The following is a 27484-nucleotide window of genomic DNA, read 5'->3' as shown; positions in this document are numbered from 1 at the left end:
TTGATCTTACCTAATGAAGAAGCCAAGAACAAGTAATGAATATTAGAGGTCTCAAACTTGTAGAAGTACTGTTTCTATCATTAACATGAATACTCCATTCAATCACTATATTTACAATTTATTTATAATGTAAACTAAGTCGTTAGGCAAACCATAATATCCAAATTTTCAGGGAGAAATACAAGCAAATTCCTGACAGAGTAAATGAATTGTTATGTTTTGTTTTAAGAGGAAAAAACAAAAGAAATGTGAGAGTCTTTGATTAGTCTCAGAATACTTCAACCAAATAGAAATACTGTCAGGGGTAGAGAAGAAATACGAAACTTCAACAGAAAACACCCCCCCACACACACACACACACACACAAACACACATACACACACACACCACACATAAAAGTAAGAATGAAATTGACATGTATGGAGATTAATTAGACTAATTAACCTGGGAAAATTTCAGTGGAAAAACAAGTGCAAGCAAAATTTTAAAGATGTGAGGAAGCTTAGCATAAAAATTTATATAATAGGAAGAGCATCTAAATTATTTTTTTAAATTGGTTCTTTTAGTTATATATAACTAAAAAGCTCCTTCACAGTAAAAGAAACAAACAAGAGCATGAAGAGAGAGCCTACAGAATGGAAGACAATCTTGCCACCTGTTCCTCAGACAGGGCATTAATTTCCAAGATATACAAAGAACTCAAGAAACTTAACACCAAAAAACAAAAACAAATAACCCAATCAATAAATGGGCAAAAGAACTGAACAGACCCTTCTCAAAAGAGCATCTAAATTCTTGAGCAAGAAAATGGCATGACACAAGTAGTGTTTAAAGCAAATTAACTCATAATTGGAGATAGAAAGGATGTTGTGGCAATGATCCAGACTTTTTAATGTCTTTGTGAGAATGGGAGAGGACTCATGTCTCACTTTCCCAGTGAGAGATTCTGAAAAAACAAATTAATATGCCCACCCCACCCTAAAATTAGTTACTATCAAAACATTCTCTTCTATACTTTTGAAGAATAGTCTTTTTACCTGAATCCTGAGAGGTCACATAAGAAATATCATTCACAGCCTTAAGGAAATTTGAAAAATCCAGCATTCCATTAACTATAAAAATGGTTCAGAAAGAGAAGGAAAAAATCCCATCAGCAAATAATATCAGTAAACTCATTAAAAACATAAAATAAAAATACAAGCTAAAAAATGTAAATAGGATTAACTGATGATGTTAGAATACCATTGTCTGTACACAAGAGCAGTCAACAATAACACTATATGTAAAGAAAACTTACCAGAAAAAAAGTTACGTGTTATAATTAAATAGTAAATAGTGCACCAGCAATAACAGAAATGCTATGAACTAGGACTGTAGATCTGTAATGCTCTCGGTTTAAGACTCTAATGTTTATATTTATAATTAGATGTAAAATATATATAACATGCCAATTTTACCTGAGAAGTGATTAAGCATAATGGGTTTTATACTTAGAGGATAGAACTGATTTCACTGTGCTATAGAAAAGTGGTTCCAAGCCTTTCTGGGGAGGTTAGGGATCCAGTTGAGATTCTTGTAAAAGGTTTATCTCACCTCATTTCTTTCCCTCTCCCCATTAAAATACATGAACAAAATACTGCACAATATTAAAATAATACTTACCAGAGAAGTCATCTCATTTTTCATGTAAAAAATAATGACTATTTCTTAAAAGAAAAAAAGAAAGGAAATCTAAATTGTACAAATGATGATTTTTATAAGAAATTGTGGTTGTTTGGTTTGAAAAAGAAGTTGAAATTATGCAGTGCTTTTGTCATGAGGGTGCATAAGTCATCTCTAATGACAGTCAGAGATGAAAATCCTGATTCTCAGAATCTGCCAAAGCACAGAATCGGGGTTTTTAAAATTCACTTTCTGAACAAAAATAGATCCTTATCAAGAAAAATCAATTTGTCAAGATTCTTCAAGTTAAATAATTTTGATTTCATTTCTTTCTGTCTTTAAATAAATGAGGTTAATTTTGTCAGGATTTATAGATCAATGATGCTATGGACACCAGAAAAAAATAATTATAAATCTGCATTTCTATTTAATGTCATCTGAGCAGAAGTAAAAACACTTCAGTGCTTCCATCCAATTGCCTCCAGGCTTCTAACTGCAAAGAAACTGAAAAGGCTTAATTGCTCTCATTTCCATACCATAAAAATACTTTCTTCAATATTAGGAAGCTTGTTATCTGCCTCCAAATTTCTTCAGTGTAACAACTTGAAAGAGGGCTCTTCTTTCCTTCAAAATTAGTGAAACATCTGTCCAAATTTTAATCAACTACTTGACTTGTTTTCTGACTTCATTGTGACCATTTAGGCAAAGAGCTTTCAGATAAGACATCAAAAGCACAATCCACAAAAGAAAAAAATGTAGACTGGACTTCATCAAAAGTAGGAACTTCTGCTTTTTCAAGACATTCTTAATGAAAAGACAAGCCAGACTGGAAGGAAATATTTTACTAATCACTTATCCAATAAAGGACTTGCATATAATTCTACTGCTAGGTATTTACTCAAGATAAATGAAAGAATATAATCATAAATATATATAGATATATAAGTGTTTATTCTAGTTTTATTTGTAATATCCCAAACTGAAAACAAACCAAAGTCTTTCAATTCATAGATGAAAAAACAAATCATTGTATATCCATATAATGGAATAGTATTCTGTAATAAAACCGAATGAATTATCAATACACATAAAAGCATGGATAAACCTCAACATAAGTTGAAGTGAAAGAAACCACACTAAAAAAAGTAAAAACTGCACGCTCCATTTATATAAAAATTCTAGAAAATATAAACTAATCTATTGTGACTGAAGCAGGATGGGATTTGCCTAGGAATGGATTTGGGATGGAAAAAGAAACTAAAGGCTTAAAAAAGAATATAAAGAAACTAGAGGTGATGAATAAACTCATAATGTTGAATATAGTGTTTCATAGGTGAATACATATCTCAAAGTTTATCAAATTGGACACTTTAAATATGTGCAGCTTATTGTATGTCAATTATACCTTAATAAAACTATATGCAAACTACTCATAAATATATCAGAGAATTTCATGTTTTCTTCAATTTCTTGACAAAAACTCTTGAAAAGGAAATAATTCAAAGTTCTGATGCAGATGAAGATGACAACTTTAACAGCTATATTTCTTCTAGAACATTTGGCAAAATAAATATCGCTGTGAAGCAATGAGCCATGACATATTCAAGGGAAATGTCAGAGCTATTAATTTTTCTAATATCTCCTTCAAAATTCTTTTTAAAAGTATCAAGAGTTCTGGAGTGAATTGAGGTATTTTATGGAAATTTATTTTCAAATTTTTTTCTTTTATCCAAGTCACAGAGTAAGTTAACATTCCCAGGGCACACAAAAACAAGATCTTGCCAATCATGTATGACTCACATAAGGGATAAACATCCTTCTAGGATATTTAAAGATAGGATGTGTGCTCAAGAAAATCCAAGTTTGAACATTTTCCCACTATTAATAATCAAGGCTTCTCACAAAAAAAGATCCACGCTTTGTGATAAGTTTTCAGGATAGATAAGAAAATACATCTTCAGTTTCATGTTTCCATTGCCAAGAAATATCTTTTAAAAGAAGCACAGTTTCTGCATTACATTATATTGAGAGATGAAAAATAAAACCAAGATTTGCAGGTTTTGGGTACTTTTTCTCTGTCATTTTAAACTTAAGTTAGGTTGATATAAACAAGGATGAATATCTATAATCATAATGACATATGTGCTTTTCTTAATTCCTATCAAGAGCAAATAGTGCAATCAGGCATAAAATATTGACTTGATGACATACATGCTACCTGATCTTATAAATTCATTAACTTATTCCATTCTATATTTGTTTCAGGCAAAATAATACCTTAATAACATAATTTTACATAAACCATTTCCCATAGGTAATTTTAAAAATGGTAAAGAAATCAAATTTAAAAATCACATTGAGAGGGACCACTTAATGGACTACCTGAAAATCACCCATGGAATTTCTAAAAATAATAACTTATAGTCAATATAAATAGAATTTAGAACCCATACTTCTAAAGGACACTCATGGTCATTATGGGGGGCTAGACTTAGGGAAACTTTGTGTGAGGAATAGGACAATTTTGCAATACCTGTCAAAGTGTTATATTCTTTAACTCAGCTTTCTTATTTCTAAAAATCTGTTCTATAGAAATGTTTGAACAAATGTGAAAGAGTTTATGTACAAATGTTCTTTAGGCATTATTATTTGTAGGAGCAAATATTTTAGAGGTAACTTCACCATTAATATGAGACTGATTAAAATCACATATTTAGTGATTTGCTACACCCTCAGGACTTTTTAAATGTAGGACTGATATCATTATTTAAATTTGTCATTTTTAAATTTTATTTTGAGACAAGGCCTCACTAAATTGCCAAGGCTTGCCTCAAATTTGTGATCCTCCTTCCTTAGACTCTTGAGTAGCTGGGATTACAAACTGAATAAACTTTTTATATAAGTATTGGCTATATGTGTTTTCTTTTATGAAAAATACTTTTATGTAAAATATGTCTTGCCTATTTTTCTACCTCATTGTTTGCTACTAATTTGTACGGGTTTTTTAAATGGTCTTAAAACTAATTCTTTTTCACTTGTGTGAAATTCAAATATCTCCAAGTTTGTAACATGTTTTCACTTTAAGGTGTTTTTTGGCAAACAAAAGTTTTTTTTTATTTTAATATGGTCAAATATATAAAATTTATTAACCTCTTCTTATAAGCCCAAACTCCTCCTATTACACTCAAACCTTTTTTGCCTTGTTTAAGAAATGCTTCCTTATTTCATAGTACCACTTTATAAAATATAATTAATAAAAGTAAATGTCTAAACTGGTGCAGTGGTGTACCCCTATAATCCCAGCGATTTGGGAAGCTGAGGCAGGAGGATCCAAGTTCAAGGCCAGCCTCAGCCACTTAGTGATGCCCTCAGTAACAGCAAGACCCTGTCTCAAAATAAAAAATAATAAAGAGTTGGGGATGTATTTCAGTGGTTAAGGGCCCCTGGGTTAAATCCCCAGTACCAAAATAAAATAAAATCATGTATACTAAGAAAACCAATTTTAAAAAAGTTTAAACATGGAGCTGGGACAATAGCTCAGTGGTAAAGTGCTTGCCTCACAAGTGTGAGGCACTGGGTTCAATCTCAGCACCACATAAAAAAATAAAAATACTATGTGTTCAATTACAGCTCAAAAATATATTTTTTTAAAAAAAGTTTAAACACACCAAATATTGAAAAGAAAGTGGATCCACAGGATACCTTACTTGGGTATATTACTTACTAGTGAATATGTAAAGTGGTACAACTTCTTTGGACAACAGTATGGCATTAATTTATATACCTATAGTTTAGTAACTCTACTTATAAGTATATACTCAAGAATAACCCTAGTACATACATATCAGGAAACCTGTCATGCCAAATATTTTTCACAGTAGCAAAAACTTAGAAAGAAACTCAATGCTCATCAATGAGAGAGTAGATGGATAAGATGTGATATATTCACACAATATTATGCAAATGACTAAACAAACTAAAAGAAGCATGAAACAATATGAATAAATCTTAGTCATCTAATAACTGAAAAAGCCCCAAAAGATTCATACATTATGATAAATTTTTTACTAAAGTTTCAAAAACAAAAAAGTTATAATTCTTATCTATTTTACAGAAATATATATCCATAACAATAAAACTATAAAAAGAAAATAATAAGCTAGGACTCAAAAAAATGCTTACATCAGGTTGGGAAAAAAAGAATGGGTTATTTAATAAACTTTATGGATAGGTGAAAGTTTATTATCAAGGTCCTAGTTTTCATTTTGGGTGGTCAGGTCAGATATTTATTATATTATTGAATACCACTGCACAACTAAATATGATTAAGTTAACCATCCATAGACCAATGATGAGAATACATTATAATCCAATCTGGAAATCAGTAAAATTATGTGTACCTGAGGCCCAATTTTTATTAAAAAAATTATTGACCCATTATCATCAGATAATGTTTTTAAAACAAAAGTGTTTTAGAACATGTGACAAAAATTATGTTTTATAACATTTTAAAGATTATCTTTCATATAATTTACAATATGACCAGCTTAAATTAATATGGAAAAGAAAAAAACTTACCATTGATATCAATAGTCTTTAGTGCCTGTAGCATTTCTGAATCACTTATAGAAATCTTCAAGGTACCAAGGACCATTGGCAGATCATTCACATAAATCTTACCACTTTGAATTTTACTAAAAATTTTACAGGCTTTAAGAAGTTCTGCACACACATAACAAAACATTTAGTTAGTTAATTCAAAGGAATAAATATCCTTATTCCCCCTACTCTCTTGGAAAAAAAATCATTAAAAGAAGAAAGGGGAGTAAACATTTATTTCTCAGATTCTTTAAAATCTAGCTCATGATTTATTTAGATATATCTGGAGACATTGAGAAATTGTCAGAAAAGTCATGCAAAGATCACATAGGAAAAGGTTTCCCTGGAAATTTTGAATACTTCCTCTGTGCTCTCATAGCACTCAGTATCTACCTCAACCAAATATCTTGGTATCATAGACTGCTTGCATATCGATATCATTTACTGAACTGAGGCAAGACTTTTCATTCTTTGGTTTCCGCTCCTACTTCAGAATAGAATATCAAAAAAAAATCTGTTGAACTAAATTTGGTATAGTTCAGTAACTACTAAATTTTATTTTCAGGAAACAGCACTGAATACAAAAGAAAGATCTTTTAAATTACAACAGTGACTTTATTAATAATAAAAGTTTTACTGGAATACTGGATGTGAAGCCAGATTTCAGTGAAATGGGAAGCAAAAAAAAATGGAATAACTAATGAAAACAATTGAAGACACTTCTCTGAAAAGTAATGAATATAAAATTGGTAAAGAAAAGATCCTGTGGAAGCAAAAAAAAAAAAAATGAACCCAAGTTAGAAGTGAAAGAATTAGTCTGGTGACAGAAAAACTTTTCCAAAGAGATAAAAGGGAAGACTATGGATGGTGTTTAAAGGTAAGTTTATGGGTAGGAAGAGCAAGGAGTTTAGGAAGATTCCTCCCAACAAACAGCCTTTATGAAAATTCTGAAATAAATAAAGCTACATGATCCAGCAATCCCACTTCGGGGTATTAATTCAAAACAACTGAAGTCAGAATCTCAAAGAGACATATTAGCATTTCCATGTTCATGGCAGCACTTTTCACAATAGCCAAGATGTTGAAACAGCCTGAATGTCCACCAAAAGATGAGTGGATTTAAAGGAAAAAAAAGTGTAGTATATACACATAATGGAATATTATTCAGCCTTTAAAAAGAAGAAAATCCTGTAATACACTATAACATGGATGAGCCTAGAGGACATTATGTGAGTTAAATGAGCCAGTCATAGAAGGACAAATACTGTGTGATTCTACTTGCATAATATGTCTAAAACAATCAAACTCATGAAGGCAAGAATAGAACTGTGGTTGCCAGGAACGGGGGGAGGAGAAAGCAGGAAGTTGTTAAGCATGGACATAAAAGTTTAGTTACACTTCATACTGAAGCAGGAGGATCACAAATTCAAGGTAAGCCTGGGCAATATAGCAAAAAACAAAATAAAAATTTACACAAAATAAATAAGTTCTAGAGCTCTGCTGTACAATTTTGTCCCTATAGATAACAATACTGTATTTTACACCTAAAACTGTTAAGAAGGTAGATCTCATGCTAAGCATTTTTACCATAATAAAAATTTTTAAGAACAAAAAGAAATGGGGGAGAAAATATCCACTTTCATATATTTCAGAGAAGCAAATCTTAATATTTTAATTAAATAAAAGGTTTTTAAAATTTTAACAAATAGGTGTGATAGGGTTGAGGATTTGAGGATAGAAATTACTATTTGAAATAGGTACCAAAGGAAATAGGAGAGAGCTCTGGCCAAAACTTAAAGGAATGCCAACTGTGCTAAAAAAGTAGCTAGGGCTAGAAATCATATTGTACACCAAATACAGAGGTCAAGGAAATGAAATTGTAAATAAAAAGAGCTAAGAGTATAAGAGATTGTGAACATAGAACAAGACATGAAAGTCTAGATTTCAACATGATGACCATCATGATTTGCAGCCGTGATTTCTGGTCAGAGAAATAGAGGTGGGAAGCTAGAGCAGCATAGGGGTTATCTACTTGGACACTAAGCTAATACAACGGGCAGAGTTAAGAAAGAAAGAAAACTATGCCAAATTAGTCCATAAATACAAAGAAGAAGCCCAAGTTATGGTAGAGGTTAATGTCAAGAAGGAGTAAAGGGTAGAATACGCCTTAGCATAAAGGTACTGATAAGGGTTAGGGCTATGGCTTAGTGGTAGAGCACTTGCCTAGCATGTGTGAGGCACTAGGTTTGAGTTTCAGTACCACATATAAATAAATAAAATAAAGGTTCATTGACAACTAAAAATAGTAATAATAATTTTTTAAAAGGTGCTGATGAGAATATTCCAGTTAAATCAATAGAGCAAAAGATATTTATGAACTAAACTGTCTACTTTTGTTTTCTCAGGGCCTGCAGCATTTATTATATAATGTAATATCAGTTCGTATCATAAGCCACTGGGAATGGAAAAATAAGCACTAACTGCTGAAAAAGCATATAATCAGGAAATTTATTCAAGTAATTCTAGAACTTCTTATTACCACTTAATTCTTCTGCATAAAAATGTCCTTGAGGTATTTCTTCATATAATGTCAGGGAGAGGTTAGAATGTATTTTCTTTTCCCTGTCAAAGAAACATCCACATTAGAAAGCAGCAAATACAATTATATAAAACTACATTTTAAAATATTAGCAAACCGGGTCTGGGGTTGTAGCTTAGTGGTAGAGGGCTTGCCTAGCACATGTGAAGCACTGGGTTCGATTCTCAGCACCATAATTAATTAATTAATTAAAGGTATTGAGTCCATCTACAACTAAAAATGTTTTAAAAAATATTAGCAAATCTATCAATAGCCTGAGATTCATATCTACCTGCTTCTCTCCCCTCCCTCCCTCCCTCCCTCTCTCTCTCTCCCCCTCCCTCCCTCCCTCTCTCCCTCCCTCTCTCTCTCTCCTTCTCCCTCCCTCCCTCCCTCTCTCTCTTTTTCATCATAAGAACCTTTCCCAAAGAATTTTCCAGTGATAGAGTTTCATATTCTTCCCCTAGAATTCCCACCTTGTTTCTTTTACACACTGTATCTGTAAGGAATAGAATTTACTGAGCCTAGTCAGAAAAATAGACGTCATTCTTTCATTGTGGTCCAATTTTTCCTATTATAAGTCACAGCAATTTTTTAAAGAAAGTTTTATAATAAGGCAAATAAAAACATCTTTAGGGCCTAGGTTGTAGCTCAGTGGTAGACCACTTGCCTAGAATGCATGAAGCACTGGGTTCAATTCTTAGCACCACATATAAATGAATAAATTTTAAAAAAAGGTTCATCAACAACTAAAAAAATTTTTTTAAATGTTTAAACAGCCAAAGAATCAAAGATTTCATCACCTGTCAGTAAAAATGTCTGGAAAAGATGATTCCTTTGATACTATTATAAATAAATAAATTATATATCATCAGTATTAGAAGAAATATTAAGAGTGTATATAATACAAGATTCTTGTACAAAAGTGGAAAATGAGGCCCAGAAATGTAAAGTGAATTTTACAAGAGCCTAAACTAAAATATGATGTCAATTAGTACTCAATTTAAGTCTTCCAATCCCAAGTACAGTGCTCTTATCTCTACTTGATCCTAAGAGCACAGTCTCTTAATTTGCAAAAAATATTTGACATTACGTATGCAAAAGAGACAGATAACTCTGGAAAATAAAAAACCCAATCTTGAAGCAATAGTTAAGGAATAGAATACAATAATTTAATACCGAATAAGTGAGGAAGATGTATAAAGAGGTAATGAAGTCTTGGGAACATGGTACTGATTCGGCAACTGGCATAAAGTGCTTTCTTTCCTGGTCATCTCCTCCTTTGACAGCTTCAGAGAGGGAGAGGCAATCTAGGTCCAAAAGCAAGTACGTTGGTGCCTGAGATAACCCTAGTAATCCATCACTCTTAGAAAATGAACCTCTTAAAAGATAATCATAACTTGAGCTTCTCACCTAGCTATGCTTCTGATGTAAAATTGCTTTCTGTAATTAAATTGCATTTCATATATGCTAAGTTTTTAAATAAACTATACGATGTTCTTTCTGCAAAGCCATGTTTTTCTTAAGTATACCACTAATTGCCTTCTAATTCATATTCTGTCAATTTGCAGTCATGAATTTTACAGCACAGGGAAAACCTATGGTATAGTGAGAACAACATGACTCAGCCACCAGACTAGGCTACATAAACAGATTTTAACTACAGGTACAAAATAATGTGAAGAATCAACACAGTTATTCAAATGACACAGGTAATTATTGTCAAGATTGAGTAAATTACCACTTACCCCTGCATATACAAACATGATTTAAGACACAAACAGCTAGATAAATAGATAATAGATCTAGACAAACAGCTAGATAAATAAATACCACTTTAGAAAAGGAGGACTCTATTATAGATGTCTTCAATTTTACATGGAACCTATAACTTTGAGTTTCAAAGACTACTCAGAATATAGAAAACAAACTCAAGCCACAAAAGATTGATAGAAATTGGTACTGAGATCCCAAAATCTTCAAATCAATGTTCTCAGCAAGAATAGGCTAGGAAAAAACTTACCTTCACTGGAGGAGTATGCCAAGTATGGTTTCTTTCTGTCTCAACTCTGGGCTGGAAAACAGAAAGAGAAGAAGAAAGACCATTTCTCCTCATCAGTTATAGCCATGTCTCCAGGCACACACAAATTTTGAATTCAAATTTACACTAAATATGCGGGCCAGGAAAATAGAAATTTTAAAAATTCATTTAAAGTGATCCCAGACATATAACAGTTAAGAAGTGCAAGGCAGAAGCAAATGTAAATTCTCAAAAAAATTCTCTTGGAGGTACAAAGATTTATCATGAGACTCCCATAAATGTAGATCAAGTATATGTGAAAGAATGAACAAAATATAAAATGTTCAAGGACACAGTTAATATAAATGAGAATCATACAAAATGACAGATTTAGATTCTCAAAGATTTCATATATTTATCAGATACCAATCTTTATCAGATACCCTTAGTGAAGTAACTAAGGAAAATGAGCAAAGAATATGATTTAAGACAGATTTTAAAAATCAACAAATAAAACTTTTAGAATTAAAAAATATAATCACTGAAATTAAAATCTCAATGGGGGAAGCTGGGGTTGTGGCTCAGTGGTAGAGCATTTGTCTAGCATGTGTGAGGCTCTGGGTTCAATCCTCAGCACCACGTAAAAAATAAAGGTATTGTGTCCACCTACAACTGAAAAAAAAAAAAAACATAAAAATCTCAATGGGGGGCTGGTTCTGGGGCTCAGCAGTAGTGCACTTGCCTGGCATGTGTGAGGCACTGGGTTTGACTCTCAGCATCGCATATAAATAAATAAAATAAAGGTCTATCAACAACTAAAAAAATATTTTTAAAAAATCTCAATGGGAAGGCTAAACTGCAAATTAAATTCAGGTGGATGAAGAACAAGTGTACCACAAAGTACATAAGGAAAAATTACAAAATACAAGAAAGAAAAAGAGAAATAGATAAAAACAATGTGAAGTAATCTTGCTATAGTTTAATGGGTTGCTATGTAAAGACTTGGTCCCTGGGCTAAGTCTGGAGGTAGTAGAAGCTTTGAGAGGTGGAACTCCATGACAGGCCTTTAGATCACTGGAAGCATGACTTCAAAGGGACTATGGAATCCTAGTCTCTGTCTCACTTTTCTGCTTCTTAGCTCATGAGGGTTGTGGTTTGCTCTGGAACATATTCCTGCCATTACATATATATATATTCCTGCCCCATCAGAGGCCCAAAGAATGGAGCCATTGATCTTGGACTGAAAATTCCAGAAACATAGGACAAAATAAAGCTTTTTCCATTTATAAGTTAATTTCTCAGGTATTTTATTATAGTAACATAGAGTTAATACAAATGTGAAAGAACATGAAGAACAGAATCATAAGGTCTAATATACATCTTCTAACAAGAATCAGAAGGATAGTAAAAGATTAAGGGAGAAGAAATTCTCTTAACAGAAATGAACTCAAATTTTACAAAACTGAGGAAAGGCATTCAACTTCAGATTTAGGAAGCACAACAAATATCAAAATAGAAAAATAAAAAGGAAATGTAGGAGTTAGTATGAGGAGTCTGCCATTCTTCAGATCCGTTTCCAGGTTCCTCCTATGCTTAGGAGCCCTATGCTTCTGTGCTACCCAGGTGCTGAAAGAAGCACAGGGAGAACACTGGGCACCAGGAAATGATACCCCCTTGATGTAGCAGCTTTCTTTAGAAAAAATGTCATTTTTCTACTTCTTAGCAGTGGAAACTCTCATTTATCATAGTCTAATTGATCAAGATTGACAACTATGTCCCAGAAACAATTCTTGCCATCATCATTCATTTGCCGGAGGTGGGAGCCCAAGACAGAGAAGATCTCCAAGGAATCTCTGAAAATGTCTTCTAGAGAAATTGCTACCAGGGCTGAAAGAAGATGGATTATGAATTGTGAAAAACAACTGAGATGCTTGCAGGGCAGCCACTTGCTGTATGGCTGCACACTTTCTACGGCTACTTCTGGCCAAACATATTAACTGAAATATGCCTCTCTTGTTCACACTAAAAAGAGAATGATTGAACTCATCTGGGAAACAGGGGACACAAGCAGTGCCTTGCCCTAGTGGAACAGTAATGTGAACTTGAGGAATCATGAGGAGAATGGGTATTATTAGGATGTAGTTATTAATGAGCAATGGATGCATAGCAAGGTCACAGGGTTACTTTAAAGTTCTTCAAGTTACTGCCAAAGCATTTCATAGAAGGCATAAGAATGGTAAACAAATATACAAAAAAAGATTCATCATCTCTAGCAATTAGAGAAATGCAAATTAAAACTACATTGAGAATCCATTTCACTCCAGTCAGAAGAGCAATTATCAAGAATACAAATGAAAATAAAATGTTAGTGAGGATGTAGGGAAAAAGGTACTCTCATATATTGCTGATGGACTGAAAGGTGGTGCAACTACTCTGGAAAGCAGTCAAAATTCCTCAAAAAACTTAGAATAGAATCACCATTTGACCCAATTATCCCACTCCTTGGTTTAAATCCAAAAGGACTTAAAATCAGCATACTACAGTGACACAGTCACATCAAAATTTATAGCAGTTCAATTCACAATAGATAAGCTATGGAACCAACCTTGGTGCCCCTCAACAAATGAATGGATAAAGAAAATGTGGTATATATACACAATGAAATATTACTCAGTCATAAAGAAGAATTTTATGACTTTTGCCAGTAAATGGATGGAGCTGGAGACTATCATGCTAAGTGAAATAAGCCAATCCCCAAAAGACAAAGGTTGAATGTTCTCTCTGATATACAGATGCTAACACACAAACAAGGAGAGGAGGGGGAAGAATAGAAATTTACTGGATTGGACAAAGGGGAATGAAGGGAAGGGAGCAGGGATAAGAATAGGAAAGACAATAGAATGAATCAGACATATCTTTTCTTTGTACGTCACAGTGAATCTCCATATCATGTAAAACCAGAAGAATGGGATCCTAGTTAGAATTTACACTCCAGGTATGTGTAATATGTCAAAATACACTCTACTGTCATGCATATCTAAAAAGAATGATTTTATTTAAAAAGCTCTGAATGAAATTGGAATAGAAATAAACTTTAAAAAATAAGCAAATGTAGGAAGTTGAATGATGCCTCCACAAAAAGATATGTCAATGTTCTAATCTCTGGAACCTGTGAATATAACCTTATTTGGAGAAAAATTCTTTGTAGATATAAGTTAAGGGTCTTGAAATGAGATATCCAATAATGGATATGTTCACAAAAATAAGGAAGAGGGAAATTTGAGATACAGGAGAGAAGGACATAAAGACCCATGTGAAGATGAAGGCAGAGACTGAGGTTATGCTGCCACAAACCAAGAAACACTAGGCTCATTTTTAAAATAGCAGAAATGTCAGCAGAGGACACAGGTTTAAAAACTAAAATCGGTTTAATGGAGAAAAAAGGACAAATTTTCATCATCTTCTGAAAGGATTCTTTATTTTATTTTTTTTAAAAAAGAAGGAAAACCAAGCATGACGGTGTACTCCTAAAGTCAGGAAGCTGAGGCAGGATCAACTCCAGCCAGGGCAACATGAGACTCCAAAGTTTAAAAAAAAAAAAGAGAAAGAAAGAAGAAGAAAAAGAGAGAGGCTGGGGCAGGAGGATCACAAGTTCAAAGCCAGCCTTAGAAACTTAGCAAGGCCTGACACAAAATATAAATTTTTTAAAAAGGGGTAGGAATGTGACTCAGGAAAAAGAGAGGAAGAGGAAGGAGAAATAACACTTAAAATAGTGACATTTTTAAAACTTGGACAAATATTTGAAGGTGAAAGGAAAATTTCCAAATATTTACCTCAGTTCTTGTACTGTGCAGTTGTACTTGTAAACTTTTCTTTCTCCTGAGCTTTTTTGCTCCTGAAAAATCAGAGGATTTTTCTTCTCTACATAGGAATACTGATGTTTTATACCTAAATCACACAGAAATCAGAATAACTCCTAGATTGCTTTTCTTCCTCTTTCCTTCTTTTCAACATTTAATTATGGAAATTTTCAAACATAAACCAAAATAGAATAATGTAATGATCCCCCACATGTAACTATCACCCAGCTTCACTAACGGCCAGTCTTTTTCCATCTATATCCTTACCCCTGCTCTTATCCTTTATTATTTTGAGGTAAATCCCAGTATCATATTATTTCATTACAAAGATCTTTTGGGGAGGAGTACTGGTGACTGAACCTAGAGACACACTACTACTGAGCTAACTCTCCATAATTTTTCATTTTTTTATTTTGAAACAGGGTCTTGCTAAATGGCTAAGGCTGGCCTCAAATTTATGAACCACCTTCCAACTCCCAAGTAGCTGGGATTACAGGCTATGCCACTGCACCCAGTCTCATCTGTAAAGATTTCAAATGTATATCTCCATAATATACATTAGGTGTTTTTTTCTATAAAGAACATCTAAAATGCTATTATGACCCCTGAAATATTAACAGGCATTTCTTAATATCATAAAGTAAGATAATCAGAGTTCAAGTTTCCGGTTGTCACTTAAACAATATAAACTGTTTCAGTAATTTGCATCAGATTCAATAAAGTCCCCATGTTATAGTTGGCTAATCTGTCTTAAATCTCCTTTTATCTATAGCTTCTCCTTTCATTTTTCGACGATGATGAAAATGATGATGATGATGTCATTTGTCCCGTAGATTTTCCAATCTGGATTTTGCTGGAAGTTTCATCATGATCATAGGATTCTAAAGTTTGATCATGTTAATGTTTAATTTTTTAGGGGGAAGTACAAAACCACTTGTTTTTTTAAGTGGTGTTTTTTCCTTCAGGAAGTACATAATGTCCAATTGACTCTCTGTATAATTTTGAATACATGAATTTAAGTATATTTGATGTAGTTTAATCCCTGTAAAAATTATTCTTTATTGATGCTCTAATTTTCTCATCTTCAGTGGAAAAAGGCAGGAGCTTCTTCAAGTAGGCACTTAAGTCCTCCTGATGTATCACTGGTAACATTCTTCCTTACTTTTCTTATCTGTGGAAATCAAGATGTTCTGGGCCTCTCTGTATATTTTCTCTACCTGAAATTGGCCACATCTCCAAAGAGCCTTTTAATAAGAAGTGGTATTTCAAGGCTAAAGTCTGGGCACTAGAGGCTGAACTGCCTTTTAATAATTTGCTTTCTTGTTACTTTTATTTCTTATTTCCACTTCCTATTGTACCACAAAGAATTTTCACAACACAAACATCACATAATACAACAAGATAAATACAATTAGCCTGAATCAAACTGGAAGAGACAAGACCAATGCTCTTGGAAAACTACATAGTTTTACTTCAGATAATCCAGGATATATCTAAATTTCAAGGACAAACATAAAATTATTTTTGTGTTCTTTAAACACTGTTGACTAGGAATGATTCCAGGCTGAACTAGATTCCAAACTTGTCTTCTTCACATTGTAATTACCTGGGGAGCTTCAGAAAACACTAATACATATGTCCCATTCCCAAATATTGGTTTAAGTGTTTGGATGTGGTCTGATATTGAAATTTTTTAAAAATACCCACATAATTCTAACCTGCAGACAAATTGGGACTTACTATGGCAAACCCCATAGATTTGCTCCTGTCCAGTATTCACATCAACTGAGTTGCAGCTCCTCATACTTGGAGTAATATCTTACTCTTCCTTGTTCACAGAACTAAAAGTTTTTTCAGAAATGGTTCCTTCTTTTTAGAGCAAGACCTGCCTAGGTAATACACAGGATAATGACTAAGTTATATATTTAATAGTTTTAGGTAAATTTAGTCCTAAACAAACTTGTAAAATAAGAGAAAATTTTATCATACATCCAGCAGATACTTTGCCCTTTGGACTCTGTATCCCTTTTATTTTTTTTAATTTATTTTATTTTATTTATTTATTTATGGGGAGAGGAGTGCTGGGGGTTGAACTCAGGGGCACTCAAACATTGAGCCATATCCCCAGCTGTACTTTGTATTTTATTTAGAGACAGGGTCTCACTGAGTTGCTTAGTGCCTCACTTTTGCTGAGGCTGGCTTTAAACTCACAATTCTCCTGCCTGAGCCTCCTGAGTTGCTGGGATTAGAGGCATGCGCCAGGGTACCCAGCTTCTGTTTCCCTTTTAAATCCAATCCCCCAAATTCCTATCCTGAAATAGAAATTACCTATCTTACTTAGTCCCCTCTACAGACCGCTGGTCCCATAGGCAATGACTTTCAACTATTTTGAAAATAAATAGGCTAACATAAATTTTCTATTGAGAAACAGTTCAGAAAGAGAATATATAATAACAAACTATTCCACAAAACAATACTTATCTATATTATGTGAAAAGTACTCTAATGTAATCAGTTCTAAATTATTTCCTTCAAAAAGAAAAAAAATAGTAGTGACTTTCTTTTTGTATGTTTGGGTTTTTGTTGTTGTTGTTATATAATTTGGGGGTTGGTTTGGGGGTTTTTTGGTTTTGTTTTCTTTACTTTTTTTTTTTTTTTTTTTTTTTTTTGGTAATGAGTATTGAACTCACGGGTGGTGCTTAACCACTGAGCTACATCCCCAGCCCTTCTTTATTTTGAGACAGGATCTCACTAAGATGTTTAGGGCCTTACTAAGTTATTGAGGCTGGCGTTGAACTTGTGATCTTCCTGCATCAGCCTCCCAAGTTGCTAGGATCACAAGAATGTACAACCATGCCCAGCAACTAGTAGTGACTTTCTAAACTGATTTCATGACCATTAATTTCATGACCATTAATGGGTCACAGCCTAGAGTCTACTGCTGCTTTGTCTCTCTCACCTCTTCCCTATATATCCCTCATGAAACTGAGTCTTCCTATAACTGGTTCAATCATGGCTTCCACTCTACTACATGATTGTGGTGTTTCATCTTCTTTTTTAAGTATGTTTTTAAATTTTGAGCTGCTCCAACATCTTATGGAATAGAGATGATTTGGTATAAATAATGGATAGTTTTAAAATATTTGTCCTGTATTCCATTCCTTTGGGGCATGTGTCTCCAAGGTACTAACCTACTTTGAACAATGCTAAAGAAACAAGGTAAGGGACATTCCCCCTACCTTCTACTTCTTATTAGATAACAAGTTCTATTGTGATCTTCTGGAAACAATTGACTTGCTTTTGCCATCTAACAGAAATCATGATAAAAATGTTAGATTAAATAAAGTAGAAATACAAATTTATGGTAAGTAGAGGAGATTTGGGTCTAAGTGCCTCTTTAATCACAATGCTCAGATAATTTCCAACTTCACCAATTGGTAAGACAAGCATATAGGTGGACAAAGATAAAGTGAGATATATCCAGAATGTTTTCTTAGAGCTTTCTTCTTTTTACGAGAAGCAAGTTTTCTATTCCAATCTTTTAAACAGAGATATGGATAAACTGTGGTACAAAAGCGTATTAAGAATTGTAATGCAAAAAAAATAGAGAGCTCATGTATAATGGCATAATTTGGTGTGAACATACTTTCAGAGTTACGAAAAATTGTGCTGTGAATGGATAGTTATGAATGTAATGCACTCCACTATTGCCATGTATGTAAGAAATTAAAAATTTTAATTTATATTAAAAATAAGTATTATTTATCCTGCATATATGTGAAAGGCTAGAGCTTCTTTTGTAACTAACAAAAGGTAACCAAGGCAATGAAATATACAAAAAAAAGAATTAACAAATATTCAAATGGTTTAATTTTATGGAAACCAGTAACCCAAGCTCAGATAGAAGAACACTTTTATTTCCTTCCTAAATTATCTTTAAGATAATTTTTTTTAATATTTATTTTTAGTTTTCAGCGGACACAACATCTTTGTTTGTATGTGGTGCTGAGGATCAAACCCGGGCCGCACGCATGCCAGTCGAGCGCGCTACCGCTTGAGCCACATCCCTAGCCCCCTAAGATAAATTTATATGGTCTGGGGATATAGCTTAGTTGGTAGAGTGCTTGCTTCACATGTTCAAGGCCCTGGGTTCAATCCCCAGCATCGCAAGGAAAAAAAAAAGATAAACTTACAGACACATTGATAATTTTGATAATTGCTCTCTTCTAACTGGTATTCTATGATAGATAACAGACTTCAATATAGTTGTGACAGAAGTGAGCAAAGAATGTAAGAATGGTTATTTAAGATTTAAAGCTGTGCTCCTGAAAGAATGACCACAAATAAGCAACATAAACTATATGTTTGGCACTAACAAAAGCATAATTCAATAAAGTTAAGATCAGCATTTTTAACTTACACATTTTTATGTTCTGGATTATAACCCCTAATTTCAGGTGAAACTTTGTTCTCCACTATTTTAGAAAATTTGATGTATTTCTTGTTTTCAATATTTCTTGTTTGCAAGTTGGTTCCAGAAGAGTTATTAACTGATAAGCCAATATTTTCTTCTGCCTGTGAACAATCAAGAGTCACAATTATCCATGTTCTCTTTGTACCTATACATCAAATGCAACATTCTGGGTCCAATAATTCATGTTAGATCAGTATTTATTCTCAAATAATGCTACCAAAGGGAATTTTGTTAAAAATGATTTTATTCATTAGTGCATTATTATTTCAGATGACCTACTTTAAATATCATCAGTTTTCCTCAATGCATTATGAACCTCTAAAATACATGGCATTCATTAATATATTTAACAATACCTGAATCTAGTTCTTAAGGCATCAGATTGAAAATATTTACCATATGCTTTACAAAGCAATAGTTTTAATCATAAAAATTACATACAAATCAAAGGCATGATCCATGAAAGAAATAACTAATGAACTTGACTCCATTAAAATTTAAATATTTTGCTCTATGAACAAACTTATCATGAGAAGGAGAGGATAAATACTGGGAGAAAACATTTGCAAAGAACATACCTCATAAAGGACTATTATCCATAATATACAAAAGACTCTTGAAACAGCAATCAGAAAAGAACAACCCATTTTTAAAAGGGTAAATGATCTGTACAAATACTTCACCAAAGAAAATGTAAAGATAGCAAATACGCATATAAAAAGATGCTCAACATCAACTGTCATCAGGAAATTGCAAATTAAAACAAGATACCACTACACACCTGTCAGAATGGTGAAAATTCAATAATGAAAACTATAAGACATTGAGGGACTGGGGTTGTGGCTCAGTGGTAGAGTGCTCACCTCACACATGTGGGGCCCTGGGTTTGATCCTCAGCACCACATGGATAAATAAAATAAAGACATTGTGTTCATCTACAACTAAAAAATAAAAACATCCATACTATCCAAAGCATATTTGATGTAATTCCTGTGATAATTCCAATGTCATTTAAAAAAAAAAATTTTAAATCCTAAAATTTGTATTAAATCAGAAAAGACCCCAAAAAACCAAAGCAATCTGAAGCAAAACAAAGTTAGAGCCATCACACTTCCTCATTTCAAAATGCATTATAAAGCTATAGTAATACAGTAAAACATACAGTAATATATATAGTAATATATATAGTAATATATATATTATATATATATAGTAATATATATATTATATATATAGTAATATATATAGTAATACAGTAAAATATATTTAAAAAATATAGTAATATAGTAAAACAACATGGTACTAGCATAAAAACTAGAATAGGATTGAAAACTCAGAAGTAACTCAAGTATTACAGTCAGCTGATTGTTGACAGGCGTGGCAAGAACATACAATAGGGAAATGACAGTATCTTCAACAAATGGTGGTTGGAAAACTGGATATCCACATGTAAAAGAATGAAATTAAAAAAGAAAAGAATGAAATTAGACACTACTTGTCTAATTTGAATATATAAAATTGACTCAAAATGGGTAAAATAAATTACAAAGCTACTAGAGGAAAACCTTTGGGAAAAGTGCCACAACACTGGTAATGGCGGGGTTTTTTTTAATATGACCCAGAAAGCACAGATAATAAAAGTAAAAACCGACTATTAAGACTGAATGAAGGACTGGGCTACAGCTCAGTAGTAGATCACTTGCCTATCATGCATAAGGCCCTGGGTTTGATCCCCAGCACCAAAAAAGGAAAAAATAAAACAAGAAGGGGATTGCATCAAACTAAAAACCTTCTGCACAGCAAAGGAAACAACAGCATGATGACACAATCCACAGAGTGGGAAAAAAATAAGCAAACCATACACCTGATAAAGGGTTAATATCCAAACTATATAAGGAACCTAAACATATCAAGAAAACAATCCAATTAAAAAGTTGGCAAAGAATCTGAACCGACAATTCTCAAAAATAAACACGTATAAACCAGGTGCAGTAGCATATGCCTGTAATCCCAGCAATTCAGAAGACTGAACCAGGAGAACTGCAAATTCAAGGCCAGCCTCAGCAACTTAGCAAGATCCTATCTCAAGTTAAAAAATAAAAGGACTTGGGATGTAGCTCAGTGGAAAAACACCCTGGGTTCAATCCCTAGTACTGAAAAAAAAGTACAAATGACCAACAGATTTGAAAGAAAATGTTCAATATCTCTAATCATTATGAAATGCAAATAAATTACAACCAGTGATACTACTTCACACCTGTTAGAATAGCTATTATCAAAAAGATAAAAAAAAATATCAAGGATTGGCAAGGATCTGAAGAAAAGGAAACCCTTACAAACTGTTGGTTGGAACATTGATTGGTATAGCCATTTTTGGAAAATAGTATGAAGGTTCCTCAAAAAACTAAAAATAGAATTATCATATGATTCAGCAAGTCCACTTTTGGGTATATATTCAGAGGAACTAAATAGTATGTCAGAGAGATATCTGCATTCCCAGATTGATTTTAACATTATTCACAATAGCCACAATATAAAATCAACCTTGGTGTCCATGGACAAATAGATAAAAAAAAAATTGCAGTATATCAACACAATGGAATACTATTCAGGCTTAAAAGGAAGGAAATTCTGTCATATCCAACACCATGGATAAGACTGAAAGCTACATGTAATAAGCCAGGTACAGAAAGACAACCCTGCATGAACTCACTTATATGTAAAATATAAAAACCCTGATCTCATAGACACATAGTAAAAAGCTGTTTACCAGAGGCTGGAGAAGAGGGAGGGATGGGAAAAGGAAAGAGTACAAAGTTACAGTTACACTGGAAGAGTTTAGTGAACTGATGCACTGTATGGTAACAACACTTGTTAATAATGTATTGTGTATTTCAAAATGGCTGAAAGAACAAATTTTTAATATTCTTATATCAAAAATGATAAGTTGATGAGGTGATGGAAACAATGGAATGATCTTGACAGAATCATTCAATTACATATACACAGCTGAAAACACCAATTTGTATCCCTTAAATATACACAATTATTATTTGCCAATTTTAAAATAATTTTAAAATTCAATGACACTATTTTAAAAACGTGAAAATCCCAAACACTATAAGTAACAAATATGAACAAGAAAGTGGAACAAACGGAACTCATTCATTGTTGGTGGGAATGCAAATGGTAACAGCCACTTTGGAAGACAGTTTAAATTCTTTGATCTCTTGAAGAATTATCCAGGTTGCTACATTCAAAAGATATTCCCATCACACCCCACAGAAATTCTCTTGGTATGGTACTACTTGGGTTGTTAGATGACAGTCCAACATATGTTCACTAAAAGAGCTCAAAAATCATCTCAGATATTAGGCAGGTTCCTGAGGACTTTCTTACTCTCTAAATTTGCTTAATGATCATAGATGTATAATAATATAAACTAAAAAATACAGGGAATCTTTAAAAACTGTCTTGAACAAATACCTGGCAGAACAAATGTTCTTTTGTTTCCATCTTTCTGCTGAGAGATAAATTCTGCTCTTCAGGATTAAAAGGCCTTGATCAACAAGTATGATTGAGCAACAGTGCAAAAGGATTTCCTGCAGAAATAGAAAAAAAAATCATATGTCTATTTAGGAAATTTAAGTAATTATATTTATAGTTATATTTATCTACCTGAAGTTATCTTTTCAGTGTAACACTCTCTTAAGGTATAATACCTAGCATTGCAGATACATGGACATAAAAAAGCAATTATTAGATTATAAATCACAGGAGAGCACCCAGTCCCTTTGTGGTATAAAGAGAAGTAAATAAATGCACCTCAAGTGGCACAAAAAGCAGAGAAATCCAATTATATTTATTCAAATAAACCCTAAGGAGTAGAACTACAGAAACAGCAATCACCAGCTAACAAATGCTTACTATGTGCTAAACATTATGATAAACACTATGACATGAATTATTTAATTTATTCTTCACAATTGTCCTTTAAGGAATTGCCATTATCCCTATTTTACAGATGAGAAAAATAAAGACTTGGAGAGAAATGAAATTTCCCAAGACCACACAGCCAGCAAGTAATGGAATCAGAATTTGAATTTAGGCAATCTAACTCAAAAGCACATGCTCTTCAGCACCATACAACACTGCCTTCAAAACAATACTACTACAAACCAAAGATGTTTTAGCTTCACTTGAGACTATGGATTTCACATCATGCGACAGTAATAACCAACACTTCTGGAAATTCCCAAAATTGTCACAATTTTTTTTACTCATATCTGAGCCACATCTGAACAGCTATTTATTACATTATTAGTAATGTTATATATTACAATTCTAGTTGTATCCATCAGTGTCTTTTTCGTATTGTGAAGTATCATTATTCTGTCAAATAGAGACCCATCACTTTTAAATTGTTTGCATTTATTTCTGAAATATGCTATAGTAATTAATTTTGAATGTGATATATCTACTATCTCTGGAATCCAAAATAGGTTTAAAAATAAAATGAAATCACATTAACAATACCCATCTCAAGAAGACATTAGAAATCTATCCAGATCTCCCAGCAACCCATTCTATGAAATCTCTTCTATACCTTCTCTAATCAGTTCAATCTTTAAATTATTTGTCAGAGCAATACTGTCTTCACTATCCTTGCTGTCCTCATGATTCAAGTTACACTAATCATTTGGATTTTAATTTTGACATGTATAGTTCTTCTATCAACTCCAGCCTAAAAGAACTGGGACTGGTTACTTATCATTCTTTGAATAATCTCTCATAGTATCAAGGACAATTGTATATATAATAATAAAAAAATAAAAAGGAGAAAAATGAAGGATGTTGATGACTGGGAGTTCTTTAATCATCTATCCATTCATTCCTCAATCTGTAAACTCAACATAGATTTATTGCCTGCTCACTATGCTAAGCTCTTTCTGGGCCTGAGGATATAGCAGTAAACAAAATGGGGGGGAAACCCTGGCTCAAGAAGAGCTTACATCCTAGTCAAGGAGAGAGATGATAAAATAGAAAAAAAAAATTAAAATATATTGTACTTGTCAGTTATCTGTGATAAATACTAATAAGAAAAAAGTAAAGGGAAGAAGAATAGGAAGCAATGTGTAGAGGGAGAAATGCAGGTAACAGAAGGGTGGCCAAAGAACACTTGACTGAGAGGCAAACTTGAATGAAGAGGAACAGAGGTAGGGAGCCTATGAATATCTCAGAAAAGAGGCTTCAGCCAGAAAGAAGAGCAAGTACAAAGGCCTAGAGCAAAAAGAAGCCTCACTATCCAAGAACCGTAGAAGACACTGGAAGCTGAAGCAGAAACAGCAAACAGAACAGAGGAGGCAGGCAGATTAAGGAGGGCCCATTAATAATACTAAGAACTTAAGCTCCTATCCCGAAGGGGTGGGAATCATTAAAGAGTTCTGAACAGAGGGAGACAAGACCTGAGGTCCTTTCTGAAAGAATCACTCTAGGGCCTCCTGAAGTAAAGAAAGTACTTCAAAGAGTAATCAATTGTGGTAAAAGGTGCTATTGGTCAAGACAAGTATTGAAAGACTCATTAGGTTTTGCAAGGTAGAGAGAACACCCGAGATGTTGAGAGGAGCCTCAGGATGGTGGCTCATAAAACATCCTTGGAGAGAGAAAAGGGGATGAGGATGGATACTGCAGATATAAAGTAGACTCTCTCATGAAGTTTCGCTGTCAAGGGAAAGAGAGCAGTAACTGAGGAGGAAGTGGAGTCATGAGGATTTAATGAGAAAAAAGAAAGGCATGTTTACAGAAGACTATGTAAGGCATGCCACTACAGAGTACTTTCCCCTTTCGCTCACACTGCCCCTCCCTCCAAGTGGCCCCACTCACTTTTCTCTTGCAAATGTCTATAACAGCAATTGCACACCTAACCTCATTGCACCTATTGCCATCAAGGAACATTCACACATTAATCACTCCCGTTTGTCATATTTGCTTAAAAATATTCTGTGAATCTCCTCCTGGGGCAAGAACCCATGCTCTGGTGGAGTCCCATAGGCCCCGTTTTTATGAGTCAAACAACTCTGAGAAGAAAGTCAACGTGTCAACAAATCAGCAAACGACCCTGGAGATGAAAGTGCAAGTTGCCGGGGACAGGGAGTTTCCCAGCGACCGTGTCCTCCACCCTTCTACAGCCACTTTCTGAGGGACCGCGTGATTAGTCCCAGTCCTTGTCACTCTGCCCCTCTGACTGTCCCATTTGGTAGCCTCGCCTTCCTCTCTGGAACCTTCCTTCACCCAGCTCCTTTAATGTTCTACTGTGTCCTCCCTCACATCTTGTTCTCCCCCGTCAGGCTCCAAGGTTCTGCCTTCCTCTCTCCTCAGCAAACCTCGCCTGGACACCTCGTCAGCGTTGCTTCAATGGACCCCATGGACCCTCCTGGCTGCCCTGCACTGCCCCGCCCTCCTTCCCTCAAGCTGAGGCTCGCTCTGGGCGACAGGCGGGTGTCCCCCAGGCCCTCAAGACCCTCGCGCGCAGCGCCCTGGCTCCGCCTCCTTCCCCGGCTCCCGCGCAGCGCGGCCCCGCCCCCGAGGTCACCTGACCGCGTCCGACGCTCCGCCCACCTAGCGAACCCAGCGAGGCAGGCTCTGGACCCTGGCTGCCGCCGCCAGAGCCAACGCCTCCGCCAGAGCCAACGCCTCCGCCAGAGCCACGCCACCGCCACCGCTACCGCTACCGCCACCGCCGCCTCCACCACCATCCAGGCTCTAGGGCGGGCGGTGGGGAAGCGGCTGAGCTCGCCGCCGTCTGGGCGCCGACTGGAAAGCGCTGCGGTCGAGCCCGTGGGCCCCACCTCATAAAGAGCTGTGACCTCACACGGCCGGCACTGCGGGCCTGAACTCGGTGTCTGGGTGCCGGGGTCTTTTCTCTCGCTGTTCTCCGGCAGCCCTGGATTTCGTCCTCCATCCTACCCATTCGCTGCTCTTCCAGCAGCTCTGTTTTTGTTCATTCTCCGGTGCTCTCGCGCGGTACCCTGACCCCCCACTTCAGTTTGGTTTTCTATCCCTGCTTTGAATACCTCCGACCTCCCTTTCTTCCAGAGTTTGCGGTGCTTCTTGGTTTCTGCTACTTGGTATTGGTCTCTAATCCCAGGATCTCGAAAGGCAGAGGCAAGAAGATCGCAAATTGGAGGTCAGCCTTCGCAATTTAGTGAGACCCTGTCACCAGATAAAAAATAAAAAGGCTTGGGGATGCAGCTCAGTGGTAGAGGGCCTCTGGGTTCAATCCCCAGTGCCGAAAAATAAGTAGTAAGAGACTGAAAGCAGCAGTTTTAAGGCCCTTCTTACCAATATTTACCTGAAATGAATCCCAGGCTACCTTTTGAGGTACTCTTTCTTTTGTAAGAGATAGTTTGGATTTATTTATTAAATCAACTTTTTGTACTTCCCTGAAATGATGGTGGCAAAAGAAAAAATACTGCTTTCTTCAAATATTATATCCCTAATACGTTGTATAAATCCAGTTCAGCCAGAGGCGGTGGTGCACATCTGTAATCCCAACAACTTGAAAGGCTGAGATAGGAGGATCACAAGTTCAAAAGCAGCCTCAGCAATTTAGCGAGAACCTGTATCAAAATAAAATATGAAAAGGGCTGGGTATGGCTCAGTGGTTACACCCCCCTAGTTCAATCCCTTGTTGCAAAAAAAAAAAAAAAAAAATCCAGTTCAGTGAAATTAATCATTTTCTAGGGCCATATTAAATTTGTAAATGCTCTGTAAGAACATTTTGAGAAGATTTTTCTTTTAAAAAGTTCATCCGTCTTTTATAAATATCTGTCCTTTATAAACATATCAGTCAGTATGTTTACATGCATTTATCCATGTAATTTACATTTATCCATGTAATTTATCTGTTATTTACATTGAATTGAACAGCACAGGCTTTAGATGGATGGATACAATTTACATTCTGTCTTTACTGCACAAGATTTAGCAAATTACTTGTACTCCCTGAGTCTGTTTTCTGTTCTTCAAGGGTTGTAGGAATTTTAAAATGTATATGTAGTACTCGATAAATGTTGCAATATTTAATTCCTTCAGTGATATTACCTGCTCATTTGTATCTTAAAACCCTGCTTTGTAAGCATTTAGAACTTTTATTTCATTTTTAAATTAATGACTCATTATTGTTTATATATGTGAGGGTATAATGTGATGTTTTAATATATGTACCTTATATGGAATGATTAAATCAAGTTTATAGCCTCGATCACCTCACTTATCTTTTTAGAAATGAG

The 27484-nt window shown here is 34.5% G+C and overlaps 1 protein-coding gene across 1 annotated transcript; it reads right to left on the bottom strand.

Moving 5' to 3' along the window:
• Positions 1-8783: 8783 nt before the first annotated feature.
• Positions 8784-22729, bottom strand: LOC114081399 (EF-hand calcium-binding domain-containing protein 13-like). Its single transcript, XM_071603334.1, has 5 exons — positions 22680-22729; positions 19140-19294; positions 14693-14807; positions 10019-10149; positions 8784-8883 (listed from the first exon to the last, which is right to left on the bottom strand). Exons 1-5 carry the CDS (start codon positions 22707-22709, stop codon positions 8784-8786), a joined length of 531 nt encoding a protein of 176 aa, XP_071459435.1. The 5' UTR covers positions 22710-22729.
• Positions 22730-27484: the final 4755 nt, after the last annotated feature.

This window comes from Marmota flaviventris, chromosome 17, assembly GCF_047511675.1.
Source record: "Marmota flaviventris isolate mMarFla1 chromosome 17, mMarFla1.hap1, whole genome shotgun sequence".
Taxonomy (NCBI): Eukaryota; Metazoa; Chordata; class Mammalia; order Rodentia; family Sciuridae; genus Marmota; species Marmota flaviventris.
This window is presented reverse-complemented; position numbering and strand designations above follow the sequence as displayed.